The sequence below is a fragment of the Lissotriton vulgaris genome, chromosome 3_1 (genome assembly GCF_964263255.1).
Source record: "Lissotriton vulgaris chromosome 3_1, aLisVul1.2, whole genome shotgun sequence".
Lineage (NCBI taxonomy): Eukaryota > Metazoa > Chordata > Amphibia > Caudata > Salamandridae > Lissotriton > Lissotriton vulgaris.
Window position 1 is genome coordinate 1249251715 of NC_141689.1, and position 19102 is coordinate 1249270816.

A 19102-nucleotide genomic window follows, 5' to 3' on the forward strand; every position below is an offset into this window, starting at 1 on the left:
GAACAGTGCACTGGAGAGGTACTCTCCACTTGAGAGAGAGCCACAAACAATACAAATATCCCTAACAGCAAAAGTGCTGGGGTACCAAACTACAAACTACATCAAAGTGATCCTGCCAAGGATATACAGGCAGGTGGCTTCGGGAAAATAAGACTTGCGATAATAATGTCAGATTCACTCCTAAGAAAAGCAGCGATAGGGTTAAATTCCTAGATATTTACATTGAGCATGAGAATCAACACCTTTCCGTGTCTCTCTTTACCAAACCTACTGCAAAGCTTATAGAGAGATGCCACACACTCATCCTATACCGTAGGCAGGTGACATTTACTCCCTTCTTGGGTAGTGTCCTATTTATAGTCTTATTTTCCCAAAGCCACCTGCCTGTATATCCTTGTTGGTATCCCTTTTATGTAGTTTGGCATTAACAGGCTTGTTAGTCCCTCCTCTGCGAGGCATGCTGTATACGAGAAGCTCTGTCCACTCTCTGCCCATATTTTTCATTGGCTTGTGTCATTGTCCTTTGTAAATGTTGGCTTCTGATTCATTTTCATTTCATAAATATTTATTTCGGTAAAATTATCACCATAAAAGATACACAAGGTACATTCATAATTCGCTTCTGATTCATTAATAGGCTTGTTAGTCCATCCTTAGTACCGGCTTGTCATTTGCAACCTCCGATTAGGACTGGCTCTTTTACTTCTGTTGTTACACGGTATGTCTTATTTAGCCTTGAAGCTCTATTTTCTTTAAAGAGTTTCTCCTACTGGAGGCATGAAATGCTTTCCTGCAATATTCAGCGCACCAGGTGCACTTTCACTTTCCAAGCAGCCTAGGTCTCGCATTTACAAGAGTTTGAGCTATTGGCATTATAAATGACAATGCCTTTTATTTATGTGTTAATTATCAAAACAGATTAATAAAAGGCATTGTAATTTTCAATGCCAACATCTTAAACTCTCGTAAATGAGAGACCTATTGCATTGCAAATGCTTATTTAAATATTTTTGCCGTACCAGGGACTGAGTCCCCAAGTCCTAAAATAGCTGCCATTACATCTTTATGAATGTGATGGCAATCACTCGGATATTATTTTTTGATCTGTTGAATCCACAGATCTTCTACGTCCCTATGTATACATAATTTTTAAATTGTAACTACTGAACTCATTTACACCCAATCATAAAAAAGTATGCTGTCTGGTAAAAAAGATCTAGCTTTCTGCCAAATTTGGCGTCATTCTGTTTAGCCGATTTGGCTGCAGCTGTGCTAATTTTGCCTATGGAAAATTGAAAGGGAGAAACCTGCTTTGGCCTCCCCCCCCCCTTTTTCTGGCTCCCATTTAACAGATCATATCAAGAGTTTCCAGGAAGGAGCTGAGGTGGATGGAACTTTTTTTTGAAAAGTTTTGTGAAGATGGGGATCGGGGTCCTGGATGCCTAAAAAAAAGGCTCAGAGAGGGGGACTACATGGCCCGCTGTGCATTAAAAAATATACCCGCTACAAGGATTGAGGCGTTGAAAAGGCTCAGGGGCACACACTGCTGCTACATTACAAAGATATTGGCTCCAGTGATGGCTTCTTAGGACCTTCCAAATGCTTGGAATGGGGGGGGGGGGGCACATACTCTGTCCCCAAATAAAAAAATGTAAATGAAGAAAGCAAGATTGTGAAATAATTGGAGTAGCCGCACATTTCGCATTCACTCCTGAAGCTGGGTATCACCCCATAAAGCCCTTCAAGAGCTTTAAAAAATATATTTCTTATGCTCATTGTGCCTCTTGAAGGAGCAGTGGCAACATCAAGCAGTTCCTTTTAATGCTGTGGGGGCTGAAGAAACCACAGCTCCACCCCTATCAACATTTAAAAAAATGCATTAATTCTCCTGGGTCGATGAATCCATGACCCCAGGAGAGTTTACCATTATTTTCAAAGCACTCCAAGTTGTATGCTCTTCAACTAGAGTGAAGAGACCCGTTGTGGTTCACAATCAATCAGTTCTTGCAGAGCGCAACTTGTCACCTGTGAGGGTATCCAGACACTGTGCTGCAGAGTTCAGTCAAAGAGCCAGGTTGCGAGTCCCTTCCTGAAGTCTGTCAGTAATGGTGTTGTTCGGAGGTGAAGGGGGGAGCATTCCTGGATTTGGCGGCGAGGTGGGTGAAGGAATATCCTCCAGTGTGGCAATGACAAATGTGCAGTGTCTGGGTGAGGTGGGAAGAGCGAAGCTTTCTGGCTGGTTGGTGGAAGTTCAGACAGTGGTTCATGTATGCAGGTTCTTGGTCGCGAGGGACCTTGTAGGTATGGGTCATGAGCTTGAAGTGGCGTCTCTTCTGGATAGGGATCCAGTGGAGGTCTTTCAGGTGCTGGGTGATGTGGCTCCTTTAGGGCATGTTGAGCATCAATCTGGCTGCTGTGTTCTGGACCATCTGGAGTCTTCTCATGAGTTCGCTGGTGGTGCCAGCATAGAGTGTGTTGCCGTAGTTGAGCTGGCTGGTGATGAGGGCATGTGTTACTGTTTTCCTGGTGTTGCTGGGTAGCCATTTGAAGATTCTGTGGAGCATGTGAAGTGTGAAGAAGCAGGCTGAGTTGACGGCATTAACCTGCCATTTCATCGAGAATCTGATGTCCTATATGATGCCATGGTGGCGGGCATGGTCTTTCAAAGTGGGGGTAGGTCCGAGTTCCGCTGGCCACCAGGAATCATTCCAGAGGGCAGTGTATCTGCCGAAGATCAGAATTTCGGTTTTGTCTATGTTGAGCTTCAGGCATTGCCCTTCATCCAGACTGAAACATTCTTCATGCAGCTGAGGAAGTTGTTTTTTGTGGTGGTGGTTGCTGCTGAGAGAGAGAGGACGAGCTGGGTGTCATTGACATAGGAGATGATGTTGCTGCTGTGGGCTTTGATGAGGTCTGCTATCAGCATCATGTAGATGTTGAAGAGAGTAAGACTGATGGATGAACTTTGATGGATACTACAGATAAGTGCGTTTGTGAGGTGAAAGGTGGGAGGTGGATACTCTGTGTGTGTCCAGTGAGGAAGGATGCCACCCATCTGAGAGCGTCGTCTTTGATTCCAATCTGATGTAGTTGGCCGATGAGTTTGTTGTGGGAGACAGTGTCAAAGGCTGCTGAGAGGTCCCAAAGGATTAGGGTGGCAGATTCTCCTCTGTCCAGCAGTGTGCGAATGTAGTCAGTTGCGGCGATCAGGGCTGTCTCTGTGCTATGGTTGGTTCTGAAACTGGATTGGGAGGGGTTTAGTAGGTTGTTTCTCTCCAAGTGTTTGATGAGTTGGAGGTTGATGGCCTTCTACAGGACTTTAGCCAGAAATGAGAGTAGTAAGATGGGGCGGTAGTTCCGTGGAACGCTGGGGGTTGCTGAGGGAGTCTTGAGGAGGGGTCTGACATCTGTGTGTTTCCATGTATCGGGAAAGGTGGCTGTGGTGATGGAGGCTTTGAGAATGGTGTTGAAGCTGGTGACTGATCTCATCGCTTCCGAGGTTGAAGGTTTGACAAAGCCAATATGTCTGCTTTATATATGTTGACTGAGATAACTATAACTGGTGATTTTAGTGGTTTTGTTATTTTAACAACCTTTTCATTTATTACCTTCCGGCAGTCGCCAGTAGGTAGTTATATTTAGGACCAAGTTTTCATAGCCAAAGCGTTTTTTGTTTGACAAATGTTCACAAACTTTTTAAAACTAGTTTGCTACTCACTTCAGCTGCTGTCTGGAAAGTGTCAGGATGATTCTTAGACCAGGGACCTAGAAAAAGGGGAGTCCCAAAACATGTTTTCCCCATGCAATTTCCCATTGGGATTTTGGACACGACTACAGCCCGAACCGCTGACTGGAATTATACCAAATTTGTCAGAAAGCTTGATCTTGGTTCAAAAAATTCTCATTTTGTAATTTGGTTTTAACCCATTCAGTAGGTTTAAAGTAATTAAAAAATTTTTACATATATCTAGGGATGCAGTGGGTCCACGCATCCGACGGATCTCAGGGTGAGAACTGATTGGCTGCCACCACTTCAATCAGGACTCGGCCTGAGTCCCAAGAAAAACACAAAAAAACACAAGAAAAACTACAACGGGCAGGTTTAGGAATACCCTGACCCATAAGTCTGGCGGTGGGGTCCCACTGGGGCCCAAACTATTTTTTTTAGAAAACTGTGCTGCAAATCTGCGGAGAATCCATGGTGAAATAAAAAAACAATAGCACAGTCTCTCCTGCTTGTTTTTTTATCCCCCAAATGGGCCATGTCTCAGGGGAATTGTTTATATTAAAATGAGGAAGGGGGAGCAGCCCCCCTTCCCAGACCGATTTTGGCCCTGGGTACCCCATCTTCTAGGGTTTCACTGATATTGAGAAGGGGAGGTGGGCTGCACAGCCCCCTGATTTCAGCCCCAGGGACCCCAACCCCCGGAACCCAGCCGCAGTAACATGGGGAGGGGAACTGCATGCCCCACCATGCCATTAATGGCCTGGGGACCCCAACCCCCAGGACAGACTCCTGCTGTGCCCCAGGGTGCCCACCCCCTGGGACATAGCCGTTTGCCTGCCCACTCTGGCGCGGGCAGGGAAACTTTTATTTTCTCCCGCTTGGCGGGAGCAATATCAAAACTCCCGCCAAGCGAGAGAAAACACTAAGGAACTAATTTCAATCTTGGAGGATGGGATACTCTGCCACAAACGTGACGGATATCCCGTCTGCCATATTACAAGTGCATTAAATCCTATAGAGAAGGGCACAAAAACTGTAAATAGCCACTATAAAAGCATAATGATCTAGGTAGATTCAGGTTGGTTCATATGAGCTAGAAGTAGGGGTGCTGCAGAACCCCCAAAATAACAATGCTGGAGTTCCGAAGGAGAATGAGCATTAAAGATGACTTTAACTTTGGTTTTTACCTTGTCAGATTGCTATGTGTGTTCTGAGACAGAAGTCAAACGTCCAGCTTGTCTGCTCACAAATTGCTGCGCATTCTTTTTACATGGAGATTGGTGTTAACTTTTCTTTCTTTTACCACAAACTGAGAGGATTCTGTAAAGTGAACTATGACAGCCTTGCTGGTGTGAAAAGAGGGATTGTAGAATGCCATTGTTTCACTCAACAAAATCAAATACCTATAAACAAAATGTACAAATATTTCCAAAAAAGTAAGCAGTTGGGAAAACCCAAATTAAGCACTTCTTTGTAATTCTGAAGTGTGATGGAAACAGACTTCAAAGGGATCAAAAGTAATCAAGACACTTAATTAGAGACGTGCAAATGACAAATATTCTCTGAAACTTAATTTCCGCACATTGGGGCCGATTAGTAATGCGGTGATTCCGCATCCTCCGGGCCAGCTGAAGCCACCGCCGGCCCGGAGGATGCGGATTCACCGTTGCGGTGTCAGAAAAGACCCCCCGCCAGATTAGGATGGCAGGGGGGTCGGGAAGACCGTCCGCAGCTTTCCCGCCGCGGTCCCGCTCTTATATGGTGACGGTGTCTGTCCGACACCGCCAGCCATATTAAGATTATCCCTGGGACATGCCTTTCCGCGGCGGCAATGCCGCCATGAAAAGGCATACGGTCTTTTCTTTGAGGGCCCGTTGCGGGCCCCCAGGTTGAAGGGGGGGTGGGGGTGCACATGGGGGGTACCTATGGTACCCCCCTGCATTTGCTTGCACATATTGTTTTATGCACATGCAGTTTTAACATTGGGACGGGTGCTGCTTTGACCAGGGTGGCGGTCACATCCTAATTCGCACGGAGGGACCACTGCTGCCCCAGCGGACGGTCCCTCCACCTCTGGGGCGTCCATCCGCCATCATAATGACCCCATGGTTTGTGCATTAAACAGTTTTATCAGCAAAACTGTACATCTGTGCAGATTTAGTGATTATTCCAGTGGAAAATCTGCTGTCTGTAAACGACTGTGCACTTCCACACCATGCTTTAGTAATATATTTGTGAGAGGGTGCTCTAAAATACATCCTTACCACGCTCTTGCTTAATGGGCTTGGTCCATTTGAGTCACTTGTTAGTTGTGTGATGCTTGGCGTTTTCAGAATGCCTATGACTTGAGTGATGTAACATTGATGGCAGCACCCCCACTCTGAAAACTGTGCCAGCACCACTGGGATGATGGGTGCATAATGCCAGACCCGAATACCCTTTATTAAAAATAATGAAACGCCTCTGAGTGGCCCTTGACTTACTCTTCTCTTTCAGGACACAGCAACTCACACATCACAGCAGCAGCTCACAAAGCATAGATGCAATTTACAAAAAACTGCAGCTTGCAGTGCACCTGAGAATTGAAGCATCTCCTCTACAGCCCTGATGTTAGAACCCTTACTGAAATTACTGAAAGGTCTGTAAAGAGAATAACTGGAAAATAAGACAAAGTGAGAAGGCGGGGATTATATGAACGTGCAAGGGAGACAAAATGAGGGATGAGCTGTAGGATGGTGGGAGAAAGAGTTATCGGGTGGAATCAACACTAACCTTCCTTGCTATTCGGTAAATTCGGCATTTGGAAGCATGGGCAGCGTGCTCCAAAGTAAAATGTCAAGCACCGGCACGTTTTCTGTGTGCAAATTAAAAGTTCTGGATCATTTTACATTTGATAGCCACGGTAACTGTACTTCGAAAGTAAATATAATACAATGTTGCAGAAGTAAAGATGCATTTATCTGTCTATCTATCTATCTATCTATCTAGCTATCTATCTATCTATCTATCTATCTATCTATCTATCTATCTATCTATCACCCTCACTCTATCTATCTATCTATCTATCTATCTATCTATCTATCTATCTATCTATCTGTCTGTCTGTCTGTCTGTCTGTCTGTCTGTCTGTCTATCACCCTCTATCTATCTATCTATCTATCTATCTATCTATCTATCTATCTATCTATCTATCTATCTATCTATCTATCTATCACCCTCACTCTATCTATCTATCTATCTATCTATCTGTCTGTCTGTCTGTCTGTCTGTCTGTCTGTCTGTCTGTCTGTCTATCACCCTCACTCTATCTATCTATCTATCTATCTATCTATCTATCTATCTATCTATCTATCACCCTCACTCTATCTATCTATCTATCTATCTATCTATCTGTCTGTCTGTCTGTCTGTCTGTCTGTCTGTCTGTCTGTCTATCACTATCTATCTATCTATCTATCTATCTATCTATCTATCTATCTATCACCCTCACTCTATCTATCTATCTATCTATCTATCTATCTATCTATCTATCTATCTATCTATCTATCTATCTATCTGTCTGTCTGTCTGTCTGTCTGTCTGTCTGTCTGTCTGTCTGTCTATCACCCTCACTCTATCTATCTATCTATCTATCTATCTATCTATCTATCTATCTATCTATCTATCTATCTATCTATCTATCTATCTATCTATCTATCTATCTATCACCCTCACTCTATCTATCTATCTATCTATCTATCTATCTATCTATCTATCTATCTATCTATCTATCTATCTGTCTGTCTGTCTGTCTGTCTGTCTGTCTATCACCCTCTATCTATCTATCTATCTATCTATCTATCTATCTATCTATCTATCTATCTATCTATCTATCTATCTATCACCCTCACTCTATCTATCTATCTATCTATCTATCTAGCTGTCTGTCTGTCTGTCTGTCTGTCTGTCTGTCTGTCTGTCTATCACCCTCACTCTATCTATCTATCTATCTATCTATCTATCTATCTATCTATCTATCTATCTATCTATCTATCTATCTATCTATCTATCTATCTATCTTCTGATTATGGTCTCTTGGTGCTGTTGAAAATTCAAACTGCCTAGAGGATCTTGCAGAGATTTACTAGACTAGATTGGTTGGTCTAACAGCCATGTTTTATTTTGTATTCTAAATGACAAATGGTTGGCTATCAATTTAATTTGAATGGGCAGGGAATTCCAGACTTTAACACCTTGGACTCTAAAAGATCCTCTGCCCAATTTTCCACAGCTGAATCTTGGGACAGCAAACAGATGACGAAACGCTAATCACATAATGTCTTAAGATGATACTGAGCCATTAATTTAGTGAGAGTGGTTGTGCAGTGCAAAAGATTCTGTGCATCACACAAATACACTTAAACATATCGGCTTCGTGGAAGAAGATTTAAAAGCATTTAGGAATCTATGCTGAGAGTACTCATAAGTAATCAGTCCAAAAAGGATTCGAGCTTCTGCTCTTTGAGTGTGTTGCCATCTACTCAAAGATTTGCAGGGATGGCCAAAAATTGATTTAAAAAATCCACACGAGACTGAATCAATGCTTTAGCTACCAGGATCTTCTGTGTAAAGTCTGAAAAGGGAATACAATTTGAAATGGCTTCAAAAGAATGTTTTATTTTCTCACTGTAGACATTCGATTAGTGAGAATCAAATATGAATCAATGAGAACAGTTGTCTCTGGCACTGGGCCGCACACTACAGATATGGACCTTGCTATGAATGAGCAGAAACTCTATCCATACAGATTCAAGATAAGGCAATTTCCATTCATCCACAAGCGAATGAGATGTAGAACATACAGATGACACCATATTTCAAAAGCACAATATTTTCCATATTGCTATGATCTCTATCTTGATGTACATTGAAACCTCTTCAAGCTGATGCTGCCAACCAGTCGGGTTTTATTTAAGGCATGCGTGGTGTGATTTGCCGTGAGATTGGTTTAATGAAGGGTGCTTTCAGGCCAGAGAGCTTCACATGCTCCTGTTCTTTCTGTGTCTAGGACGCAAGTCTGATTTCCCGATGCTGCTAATATCCACAATAAGAAAGAGTGCTTCCAATGTTGCAGTGTGTTGGGTCTTTTCCAACCTTCTATCTTCAGTTAGTTCTTAAAATCATACTCATCTCAAAGATCTAAACAGGAGGGTAGTTCAATCCATAATATGGCTAATCATTTTGTACACAGTTCCCAATCTGTAAAGTAAGTGCAGGAGTCTAAAGGCTTCATCGGGAGAATGCCACTGGAATGCCACTTTTGCCAAATATTAGAGCTGCCTAGTTTTGCTTCCACCTCATACCTCTTACGTCCACCCCCCATCTCTATATCTCTGTATTTCAGACTTGCAGCCCCATTTTCATCTCTGCATTCCTCCTTTGTCACTGTTTTCCTATCTCTGTTTGCCTCCTTATTTCTCTCTTTTCTGTCTTTCTCTTTCTTGCTCTGTTTCAAAGTCTGATGATGAACAATGAGCCCCGGACCCAAAAAATAAGCACTTGTGCCCACCACATGCAGCCACTCCCACATATTAAGCAATCTCTGCAATACTGGATTCAAGAATCAAAAGATAACTCTATTTTTTTTCTCAGGAGATGGCAAAACCCCGAAGCGGAAAATCCAACAGGAGGAAGGAGCAGGAAGTCCAAGGATATCAGGTGTGAACCCCAATGTGGCATCTTACAATGCCCTTAACAGTGTAAGCTGCGATTGGTTAGTATATGTGATGAAACTTTCCAGGAGAGCTTAAAAAAAATATGTTAATCCTGTTTATAGTTCCAAGAGATTGGGCGCCTTGGCTAAAAGAGTTTGTGATTTTCTTTCTACAGGTGCCCTTCAAATTGTAGAGAATTATGTTAATGGCTTCTCATTTTCGTCCTTCTGTGGGAAACGTCTAGCTGCTGTCTCTCATTACGTTGTTTTAAGGTGGTGCCTCCCAAGTAGTATACTTGGAGACATAATCAAAACCCCTTCTGAGGGTTTGTCCCCCTACCGGAGAATGTGGTGACATGAAGGACAGGAATGTCGCAAAGCTGCTACATGAATCCTGAATAGTCAACTACTCCCAGGTTCTGAATGAGCATTGTTGCAGACATCACATATGGCATCAAAAAACACGAATTACCCCAACTTAGTGGCTTCTGCTCATGATGCATCTAGGTAGGGCGGCAAGGGGGTCATAAATACATAAAAATTATACAAAAAATGATGATAGTTCACTCCGTCTTCCTCCTCTCCCGACCCTCGACTGGGGCACACTGCGCTGGCTCCCAGATGCCAATTCTAGCACTGCTTTCATGCTGGGAATGCTATTCCCAGCATGAGAAAATCGCTGGGAATGGTCTTAGCGGCTTGGTTTGCCACTCAGACAGTGCCTGGGAGCCTGTGGCTTTTCTCCACCCAGCTGCAGAACATAGCTGGTTGGAGAAATGCTAAGTGGACATTTTGGTTTGGCCGGCCTAAAACATCTGGCCAAACCATCATGCGCACTGATCTAGTGTGGCTCTCCAACAACCCTCAATACTCATCTCACTAAACCCAGGAACAATTGATCCTTACTCATCGGTGGGGCCCTGTGGGAGGGCAGGTTTGATATACAAGCGAGGAGGCTGAATAAGTGGTTTAAAAGTAGATGGTTTATTAGGAATAGAAGGGGTTGTGATTCGTGGGCTTGATTGTTCTTTGGGTTCCTCCTCTTCGGATGGCTCCGGTGATGAGCTGGAGGGGGTGGACACAGGTTGAGGGGTGGTCTTGCTCTCTTTGTCACCACAGTGTTCTTCCCGGAGGCTCATAGGAGGATGACAAAAACAAATAAGGGAACCGTAAGTATAAGGCTCTTAATGATGCTGGGTTATCCATTCCTTCACCACACCGTTGTGATCTAGGTTTGAGTTGTGCCAGAAGGAACAGGGGTAAGGACCGCGAAGCCCAGGTCGAGTTGTAGGAACAGGGAAAGGAAAAAGGGGGGTTTAGTAGTAACCGTGCTCAGGGAAAGGTACAAGCGTGCTCGATAGGTATACGTTGTGAAGATGGTGACACTATCAAAGAATCAGGCTATCAAAACTCAAATAAAGAATCAGGCTAGCAAAAACTTAATCAAAGAATCAGGCTATAAAAGGCTCGAGCATTTACATGAAAACCCGACTGCCGTGTAGCTTCAATAGGGTGGACCACGAAGATATTTAACAACGTTCTTCCTGACTAATCCCACCCTGCACTCCCCCCGCTTCCTCCCTGTTTAACACCTTTGAAACGGTTTTACTCACAGTCTCCGCCGCACCTTTCCAGAGTTGCGGCCGCTCCCCAGCCTCCTCCGGACACCACCAGTCCTCGCACCAGCTTTCCTCTCCGTACTCCTGGTTTCCCGGCGTTCTCTCGTCCGGTGTATCGGGTCCCGCGTCTTCTCTCCGTTCTTCGTTTCTTCCGTGAAATAGTAGAGGAGTATGGTTGCGGAAGTCCATTGCACCGTTGCTGAGACGGAACCCATGCTTGTGTCTCTCTGCCCGGCGCTAGTCCGGTGAGTCTTTCTTCACTCCCCAGGTCCTTCTCACAGGCCCATAGCACCGCGAGTCACACATACACTCATACCATTACTCCTGAATCAGTGACAAAGAAGGTGAGCTGCTGGTTAGCGGGGTACCTAAGTTTTATACTTTCTACATTTATATACATCTTATAGTTCTCTGCTTATGCTAACCTGTTACCTGGAAAGTTTTACATCAAGGTACTACACTATTTGGTCAATGGATAATTTAGTAGAAGTTAGTTGATGGAGAGTAAGACCAGCTCAATCATAGTAATCCTATAACTTTAGCAATTTTATTCTGTCATGACATTTCATAAAAGTAAAACAAGACTCGAGTTTAGATTTAAATTGATTTTATCTACTTCATTTAAGAAAACGGAAAATTAAAGATTTATTTAGACAAGCGAAAGTAAGCATTTATTTAGTACATGTTAGAGAAAATTGAAATATATTACCAAGCTGTCTCTCTAGTCTCCTCAATGCCTCTCTTAAAAAATAAATCTCCTCATTCGATCATTCTTCTTTGCTACATAAAAAGTAAAGTCAAAAAATTTCAAAGTCTCAAGCACCATAAAATTGTCCCGACTGACAGCATGCCATGGTGCAAAAAATCGGTGGAGCAAGCTTTTTCACCCCTTTCAACTACACTCTTTTATTCCCTTTTCTCTAACTATTTAGTTCAAAATTGAAACCTTAGTCCATTCGAGGGGTGGTGATGGTCACCTCATTCAATCTTCGTTCATACAATTTCGAATCTAGCTAAGTCATCATTAAAATTTTCTTATGGCATTCATCTTCCGATGTGTTTGTCCTTCTCCTTTTGTTACACAATTTGTTATAATTCTCAGAATCATAGTTCAGTTTTCACGGGTTTAGATGCAAGCATCCTTTGGCATACTTCCTTGTCCTAGGCCGAGCTGACCTTGACATCACTCGCGTACCGGCCATTCCATTTACTCTGAATTTTCCAAGCAGAAGCTCAAACACGAGCACGCATGCGTGGAGGCCGTTTCAGTCAACAGCCATTTTCAGTAACAGGCCACATAGGCCTCAATGAGAACTAATGCGAAAACAAACAGAAAATTAGATTTTGAATTATAGCCCTTCTGTTTACCTCCCACCATTCTAATATTCCCAGTTAGTTATTACCTAGCATAAGCAAAATAAGTAGCATTCTTTTACTTACGAAGTGCATTTTGTTTATTTTGCCACGACTTACATTTTTTCTAAAGCATAACACACATGCTTGTTCGCTTAAAATATATCATTATAGCACTATATAAATATGACTCGTTCACAATTATTAGTATGCTATTTTTGCAAAAAGCGATTAGTTTCCCATGTGTAATGTAAAATGTCTAAATTGATTCATTTTCATGCATCACACTGTTATTGTTCGTAATAGTTATGAGAGCTTGATTTCACAAGGGGTACACAACATTTTTTGCCACTTCCTTGCTCCATCAGCACTTAGTAGGGCCCACAACTCCTCCTCCGGAAGCTCAGGAGGATGGCCCGGACCCGCCCTCCAACTCGGCTACCCAGCAGAGACAACAATGAAAAATAAAATGATAATAACATTATTTTATTATCATTTTCTTTTTCACTGTTGCCTCTGCTGGGTAGCATCAGTGGGGCAAGGCTCCTTCAATGTCCTCACTGATGTCAATGCTTTTCACATCACAAATGATAGCATCAACTACTTGCACGTTTAGTGAAAAAGCCATTTTGAAATGGTACTGGGTTTTGATGTCACAGTTTGTATGATTTCAGTCTGTCGGTCCTTACATGGCGCAGCACATATAGCCGACCAATCCTGACCTGCCTTCTACTTTCATTCAAGCACCAAGCCACAGTTCTAACTGTCTGTAGAGTGCTTCTGATGTTAAAGTGCAGTAGGGAAACAATATGTACGTGGGTGTAGGTTGGAAATCATTTGCAGTGCTGCCTCACTACTGGCAGTTCAATCACACAGGAAAGTTAATAGAGGCCACTCATACCATTTCTCTGCCAGTACAGCCATTCCTAGCCCGCTGAAGTGGGGCGCACACATGAAACATTCTATACTTCTACGCCATTCCATTGAGTAAAGTGAAGTGCAGTGCGGGCTCTGCAGCCATCTTGTGTTGCTGTAGTGTTTCCTATTGTACTGCAAGGAGAAGGGCACAATTACTTGTACTTGAACCAGGGCGAGGTCATGGAGAAGTCTCTCCTGTGGCCCATTTATTAGAGAGGAGTGGAGAGGATGTAATATGTGATGTCATCACTGTAGACATGTGTATCTAATGTGATATGACCATCTAGACGTGTTTCATGTAATTTTCAGACTCTTTCATCAAAACATATACATCAAGTAGATAACAATCCCCATGAAACATATCAGAAAGGATCTGGAAATCTGTCCGTCTGTAATGCAACTGGTGCTCATGTAAAGTACTCTGATACCTTCCGGTCGATTTGCGCTATATTAAACTGCAACAAAACAAAAGTTACCTTGGGACAAGAAATTGTGAAGCATCCATCTCTCTCAGCCTTTCAACATATCTCAGTCAAAAACACGGTCAACCCGTGGACCTCCACAGATTCTACCTCAGCCTACACCATGGCATAAACCTTCATTAGACCTATCAATGATGATTTCCCAAGAACTCCAATATTGTCAATGGGAGGGAACATTTCATATGAGACAGCAGACAACGCAAAACCTGCAAATAGAACTGACATTCTCGCTAACCCTCTGCTAGGTGACATTCTGTTTTATTTGATAGAATAGGATAGGATAATATTTATAGAGCACACTAATACCGGAGGGTGTCAAGGCGCTGAACACACAATGACAAGACAAGGCAAGGAAGCATAGACAAAGCTCATCTACAGCCACTTAAGATGTGAAGAGCCAGGTTTTCAGATGCTTTTCGAAAACTAGATACTAGTCCGTATTGGAAGTAAAGCTTGGGGCTGCTACCGATAGGAGTGGCTGTCTATTGCTGATGATCAACCCCAACTTTCTTCTTCCACCTGAATCTACCTATAAGGGGATACCAATGTTTAATTTGTAAAGGAATGAGAGTTGGGGCCCAAAATATTCTCAAAATCCTGCAGCCAGCGCAATCAAATGATGGGAGTTCTGCGTGCCAAGGCTCTGTAGTCTTGATTCAGTCTCAGGCCTCTTTCACCCTTCACCAGACACTTCCTGCCTCCTTATCTCTGTCTTGCTGTCTCCCTTCGTGTCTTTTCCCCCCCAAAAAAGTGCAGAGATTGGTGGACCGGGTACTCCATTACAGATGGGATGGAGTTGCCTACTAAACCCCTGGTCCACATGCTCTTATTTGAGTCAGGTGAACCATCAGTTTCTCAACTCCGGGTTAAGAGCATCGGCTGCCCAACCCCTTCTATTTAGAGTGGACCTCTAATATGCTTTTTTTTTTCATTTTGTCACCACCCGGTCAAACCTGGCGCTCAGGAGCAGAAAAAAATAATGACACACACACCCTGGTAGAAATCTCACAGGGAGTGAGGAGTTATTTGTTTTTTGTTTTCCAGAAACAAAACTGCTTTGAGAGATTGTTTCCAAAAAACAAAAATGCTTGGTGCGCTGTCACCTAAAAGACGGCAGCCATGAGCAAACTTTTAGGGGCTAAGTATGAGTTGCCTGACTCGTGGGGGCACTGTGGTGGTGGTCCAGCCACCGCCGCACATGCCGTCTGACTGCCCCATTATGAGCTGGGCTTTCTGACCACCATTGCACCGCCGCAGCCACCAGGAAACGGTGGTCAGGGCCTCAGAAAATATGGTGGTGGTGCCGCTGCGGCACCGCCATGCATATTACGAGTTTTTAGGACCGCCAGCTGTGTCATGGAGGTCTTTACTCCATGAAAAACTGTTGGTCCCGAAACAAAGGGGGCCCTACATGGCCTCCTGTTGCCCATGTGCATAGGGATGCATGCAGGGGGACACAACAATTGCCCCTGTCTACGTGAACCTCCAGTTCCTGCACAGCATGGACTTTACAGTCCATGCCGTGCAGGAACTTTTTTTGGTGTTCACATTGCAGTGCCCATTTTCAGAGGCACCGCAATGGGACTGCCAAAAAAAGCCCGCCAGACATGAAAAACACTTATAATCTGGTGGGTGGGCAGCAGCAAGTCTTGTTGGCGCGGTAACATTTAGATCTGTTATCAACTTTAGACATTAATTTTTTATTAAAGAAATTGTTTATTATTCCATTTTGCAAATAGTAAAAACAATGGATACACCGATTTACACTTTTATTCATAAAAAGGTATCCACAATCATAGAAAAACACAGGTAATACATTCATAAAATTCTCATGATCATCTAAAAAGACCAAAAAATGAAAGAATCAATGGGAATAATGTTCCTTTGTGCATAATATGCTCAATTGAATGTATCTCTCAATGCAGCGTTTCGGTGAAACTATCAAATTATCATGACCTTCTTCAGGCCATTATTGATTTATTCAATTATGATCACTCTAGAATCAACAGAAAGATTATCTATTGACTTTTTATTTGCTGTGGCACAATCTAAAAGGACTTCCTACATTAACTACTTCTATGTTTAATAACTCCTCATACCAATCTATTAAAGAAACAGTTTTCAATTATTAATACAATTAAAAGATTTAAAAGCAGTTGCATCTGGGTAACTTTACATAGGAGAATTGTTCTGCATTTAACTCATAATGTGTTTACATTCTCATAATCACTTTACATTTATAAAACATATCTAAATATTTTATTCAAACATCTAAGAAACAAATAATCATAGGTTCAATTCTCCCGATTTTTCATTGACGTACTTATAAACGCTGGACTCACCTCCACGGGAATGCTCTTATAAAAATATATAGACAACACCCAAAGAAGGACCATACCTTTCTTTTGGGCAGATTTGGTATCGATCAAGATGATACAATCTATCTTGTGGAGTCGAGTTGTAATGGTGTCCTCCACTTATAACACCTTTTCACAGCCACTTATTAATCGCGGCAAGCATGAGGTTCTGGAAATAAGGCAAAATCCTCAAATTATAAACAATAATGAGGCTTCTGGGATGATATTTATACTTATTAATAACCCAAAATACTTACTTAACAAAAATTAGATTAAAGTATATTGATAGAGGATCCATAGTGATATTCAGGGATAACCATAGCGCGTGGCGGATAAGGCCTAAAAAAGTGGGCTATATCACTGATTTTATGTGCCTTCACCCTCTCTTATTGCGGTGTTCCATTTGGGTTAAGGAGGAGTTAAGGGTAAATAGGCTAATCATGTGAGATTGCATTACCTTGGACAATATGCCCTATATGCCCTGGCACCACTACATAAAATTACATTTCCAAGCTCTAGGGAGGACAGAGCTATTTACTAACCCTAAGGGCATTATCAAAGCTGATATTGTTTGGTTGAAGCAGGCCTTCTCCCGTTGAATGGCAGCCGATAAGGAGGCCCCTGCCTTAGTCAAACAGTTGATGGGCCTATATTGTTTGGTAAAAACTGTTGAAGGTATAGAACTCCTCTTAGAGATGCCCAGTCATCATTGGTGTCTCCTGACGCACTTCAGACTGGGCATATTCCATCAGTTTTATTGGCAAAAGGTACCTGGTTCAAAACAACTGATCTCTCAGTATGAATCTGCAATGAGGTTTCGACCTCAGATACTTTGCACATTGTTCATTTGCGTCCAAGATTTAGTACCCTTCGCTGTAAAATAATTAAGCCCCTCCTATCAACCACTGACTTGAGACTGTTTAGACCTGCCTTTTTATATTTACAGCTTTTATTCACACCCACAATTTGTTTTATGTGTCCTGGTTTCTGGCTGGAGTTTTTAATTCTAGATATTAACTTATTTTGATGTGTATTCCTTGTATGATGCTGCTATTCCCATGCCATCTGTTTTTAAGGATTCTCCCTTAGAGTCATCATATTTAGCGACATTTGTCTACAGATGATTTGTACATGATGCTGCTTCTTCTTTTCTATTTACTGATGAAAAAGTTTTATAACACTGCTACTGTTCAGTTTTGTATTCTTCTTGCACTCTGGGCTTTTATGTAAACTTGTATGATTGTACAAATATCGAATAAAGTTATATATGATGATGAGTTGGAATTTTCCAAACTGCTGGATACTGTTGGTGCGTGCCTCAAAACCATGCAGAGAGGCAACCGGTTGATGGGCAGTGGTAGAAAGCCAGGATGGGACTTTGACATGGTGATGCAGACAAACACTCCTAGTGAGTAGAACCCTGACTACCAAAATTTATTATGCCCTTCTAGGAAAAGTGCATATGGCTTTCAGAGAAAGGAGAAACCAATCATTATTAGAACATTGGAATGTTGGGAGCTCCATTGAAAACAATGGAGTGCTCCGGGCTTCAAATGGCCAGCAGAACCCTGGAGCTCCAACATTTCAATATTGTCATTCAAAGCTGTTGCTGTGAACAAAGGCCTCACGGAGCCTGAGGGGATTTCAATCTCCTCAGGCTCTGTGAGGCCTTTGTTTTACTTTTTAGAACATTCTGCCCCTAGTGGCGGAATGTTCTAATAGCCTTACAGCCCTCTGTAGCTGGGCTTTACCGGCATTAAAGTCCCACTCCCTTGTTAAAGGCCCTCACCTTCAGCTTGTGCCTTTAAAGGCCGGCATAGCCCACTATGGCAGGCTATAAGGCTACAATAATGAATTAGTAAATTGTACTTAGTTACATTTTTATGGCTAGCTGGAAAAACCTGAATGCATAAAAATCAACAACAGGAATATGTGGCAAATCTGAAAGGACTCGGTATGAGTCTTTGAAATACTTGCAAACCTAATGTCAGAAAACCTTAAGAGGTTCTGTTAACATTTTGTCTATTGAGCAGGTAGGAAGCTTTATCTCCAAGAGACCTGTGATTCATTGGACACAAGTGAAGTGTAAGTCTCTCGGTGATCAATTCTGAAACCTGTGACACATGCCACACCCCTGGGCAAAGAAATAAAATGCAGGTTGGTGCCTGTAGAGGGGAAGTGCTTTTTACAGTCTGTCGTCCGAGGTCAGGCAGCTGCTGCACGGACAAAGATCTGAAGTCACCTAGAGGCACTTAAGAATGTTTAACATATGTTGTGCTTCAGAAAGGTCTACAATTGTAATGAACAATAGTAAAAAAGGTTTATATTCCTTGTCTGGTATAGGTTGATGGTTGTGTGTTTCTATCTCACACATGCACTTGCAAAATGAATAGGCAAATTATATGTATCCTTATGTTTAATATGATCAATATCATGGAAACTGGTTTGAATGCACTGCTAAGATTGCGTGTTGGAATAGTGAAGCTATAAAATATCATAGTGACCAGCCCTGCACTTTGTACCTGTGCCTCATAACCTACTGTACATGGCCTTTGGCTATTGCCTTGGCCATGGCCTTTACAATTCTGCATATCAAAGTATGCAAATAAATCCAAGGCTGTATTGACAATTAAAAGATGTGTAAAAGAGCAGTCATTTGCAGCATCAATTATGTCATATGACTTTACTGACCGCAGCGGGTTGACATACTTGCTGTACTGCTCGTTTTTAAATACTTTTAAATTACCTGTACTATCGCGCTATCGCGCTGCTGACCTCTGGCTTCAGGCGCTATTTTCCTCTTCTGTTTTTTTGGGGGGTAATATTTAGACAAGATCCTTACCTCGCACCATAATTGTGTTTCACCCCGCATTTTGCGGGATTTAGGGCGCTTCAGGGCGTTCTAGGGCTCGTGGTTACATCGCGTCGCGGCGACATAGGCTGCCATCTTGGTTG

At 42.6% G+C, this 19102-nt stretch overlaps 1 protein-coding gene across 4 annotated transcripts in view; it reads left to right on the forward strand.

Moving 5' to 3' along the window:
* LOC147727746 (uncharacterized) overlaps positions 1-19102 on the forward strand; it is a 493048-nt gene that overhangs the window by 406560 nt on the left and 67386 nt on the right. For all 4 annotated transcript variants that reach the window (XM_086961752.1, XM_086961750.1, XM_086961749.1 and 1 more), the window contains exon 6: positions 9358-9423. In XM_086961752.1, the coding sequence (XP_086817878.1) occupies positions 9358-9423 (66 nt within the window). The remainder of the gene's footprint in view (positions 1-9357; positions 9424-19102) is intronic.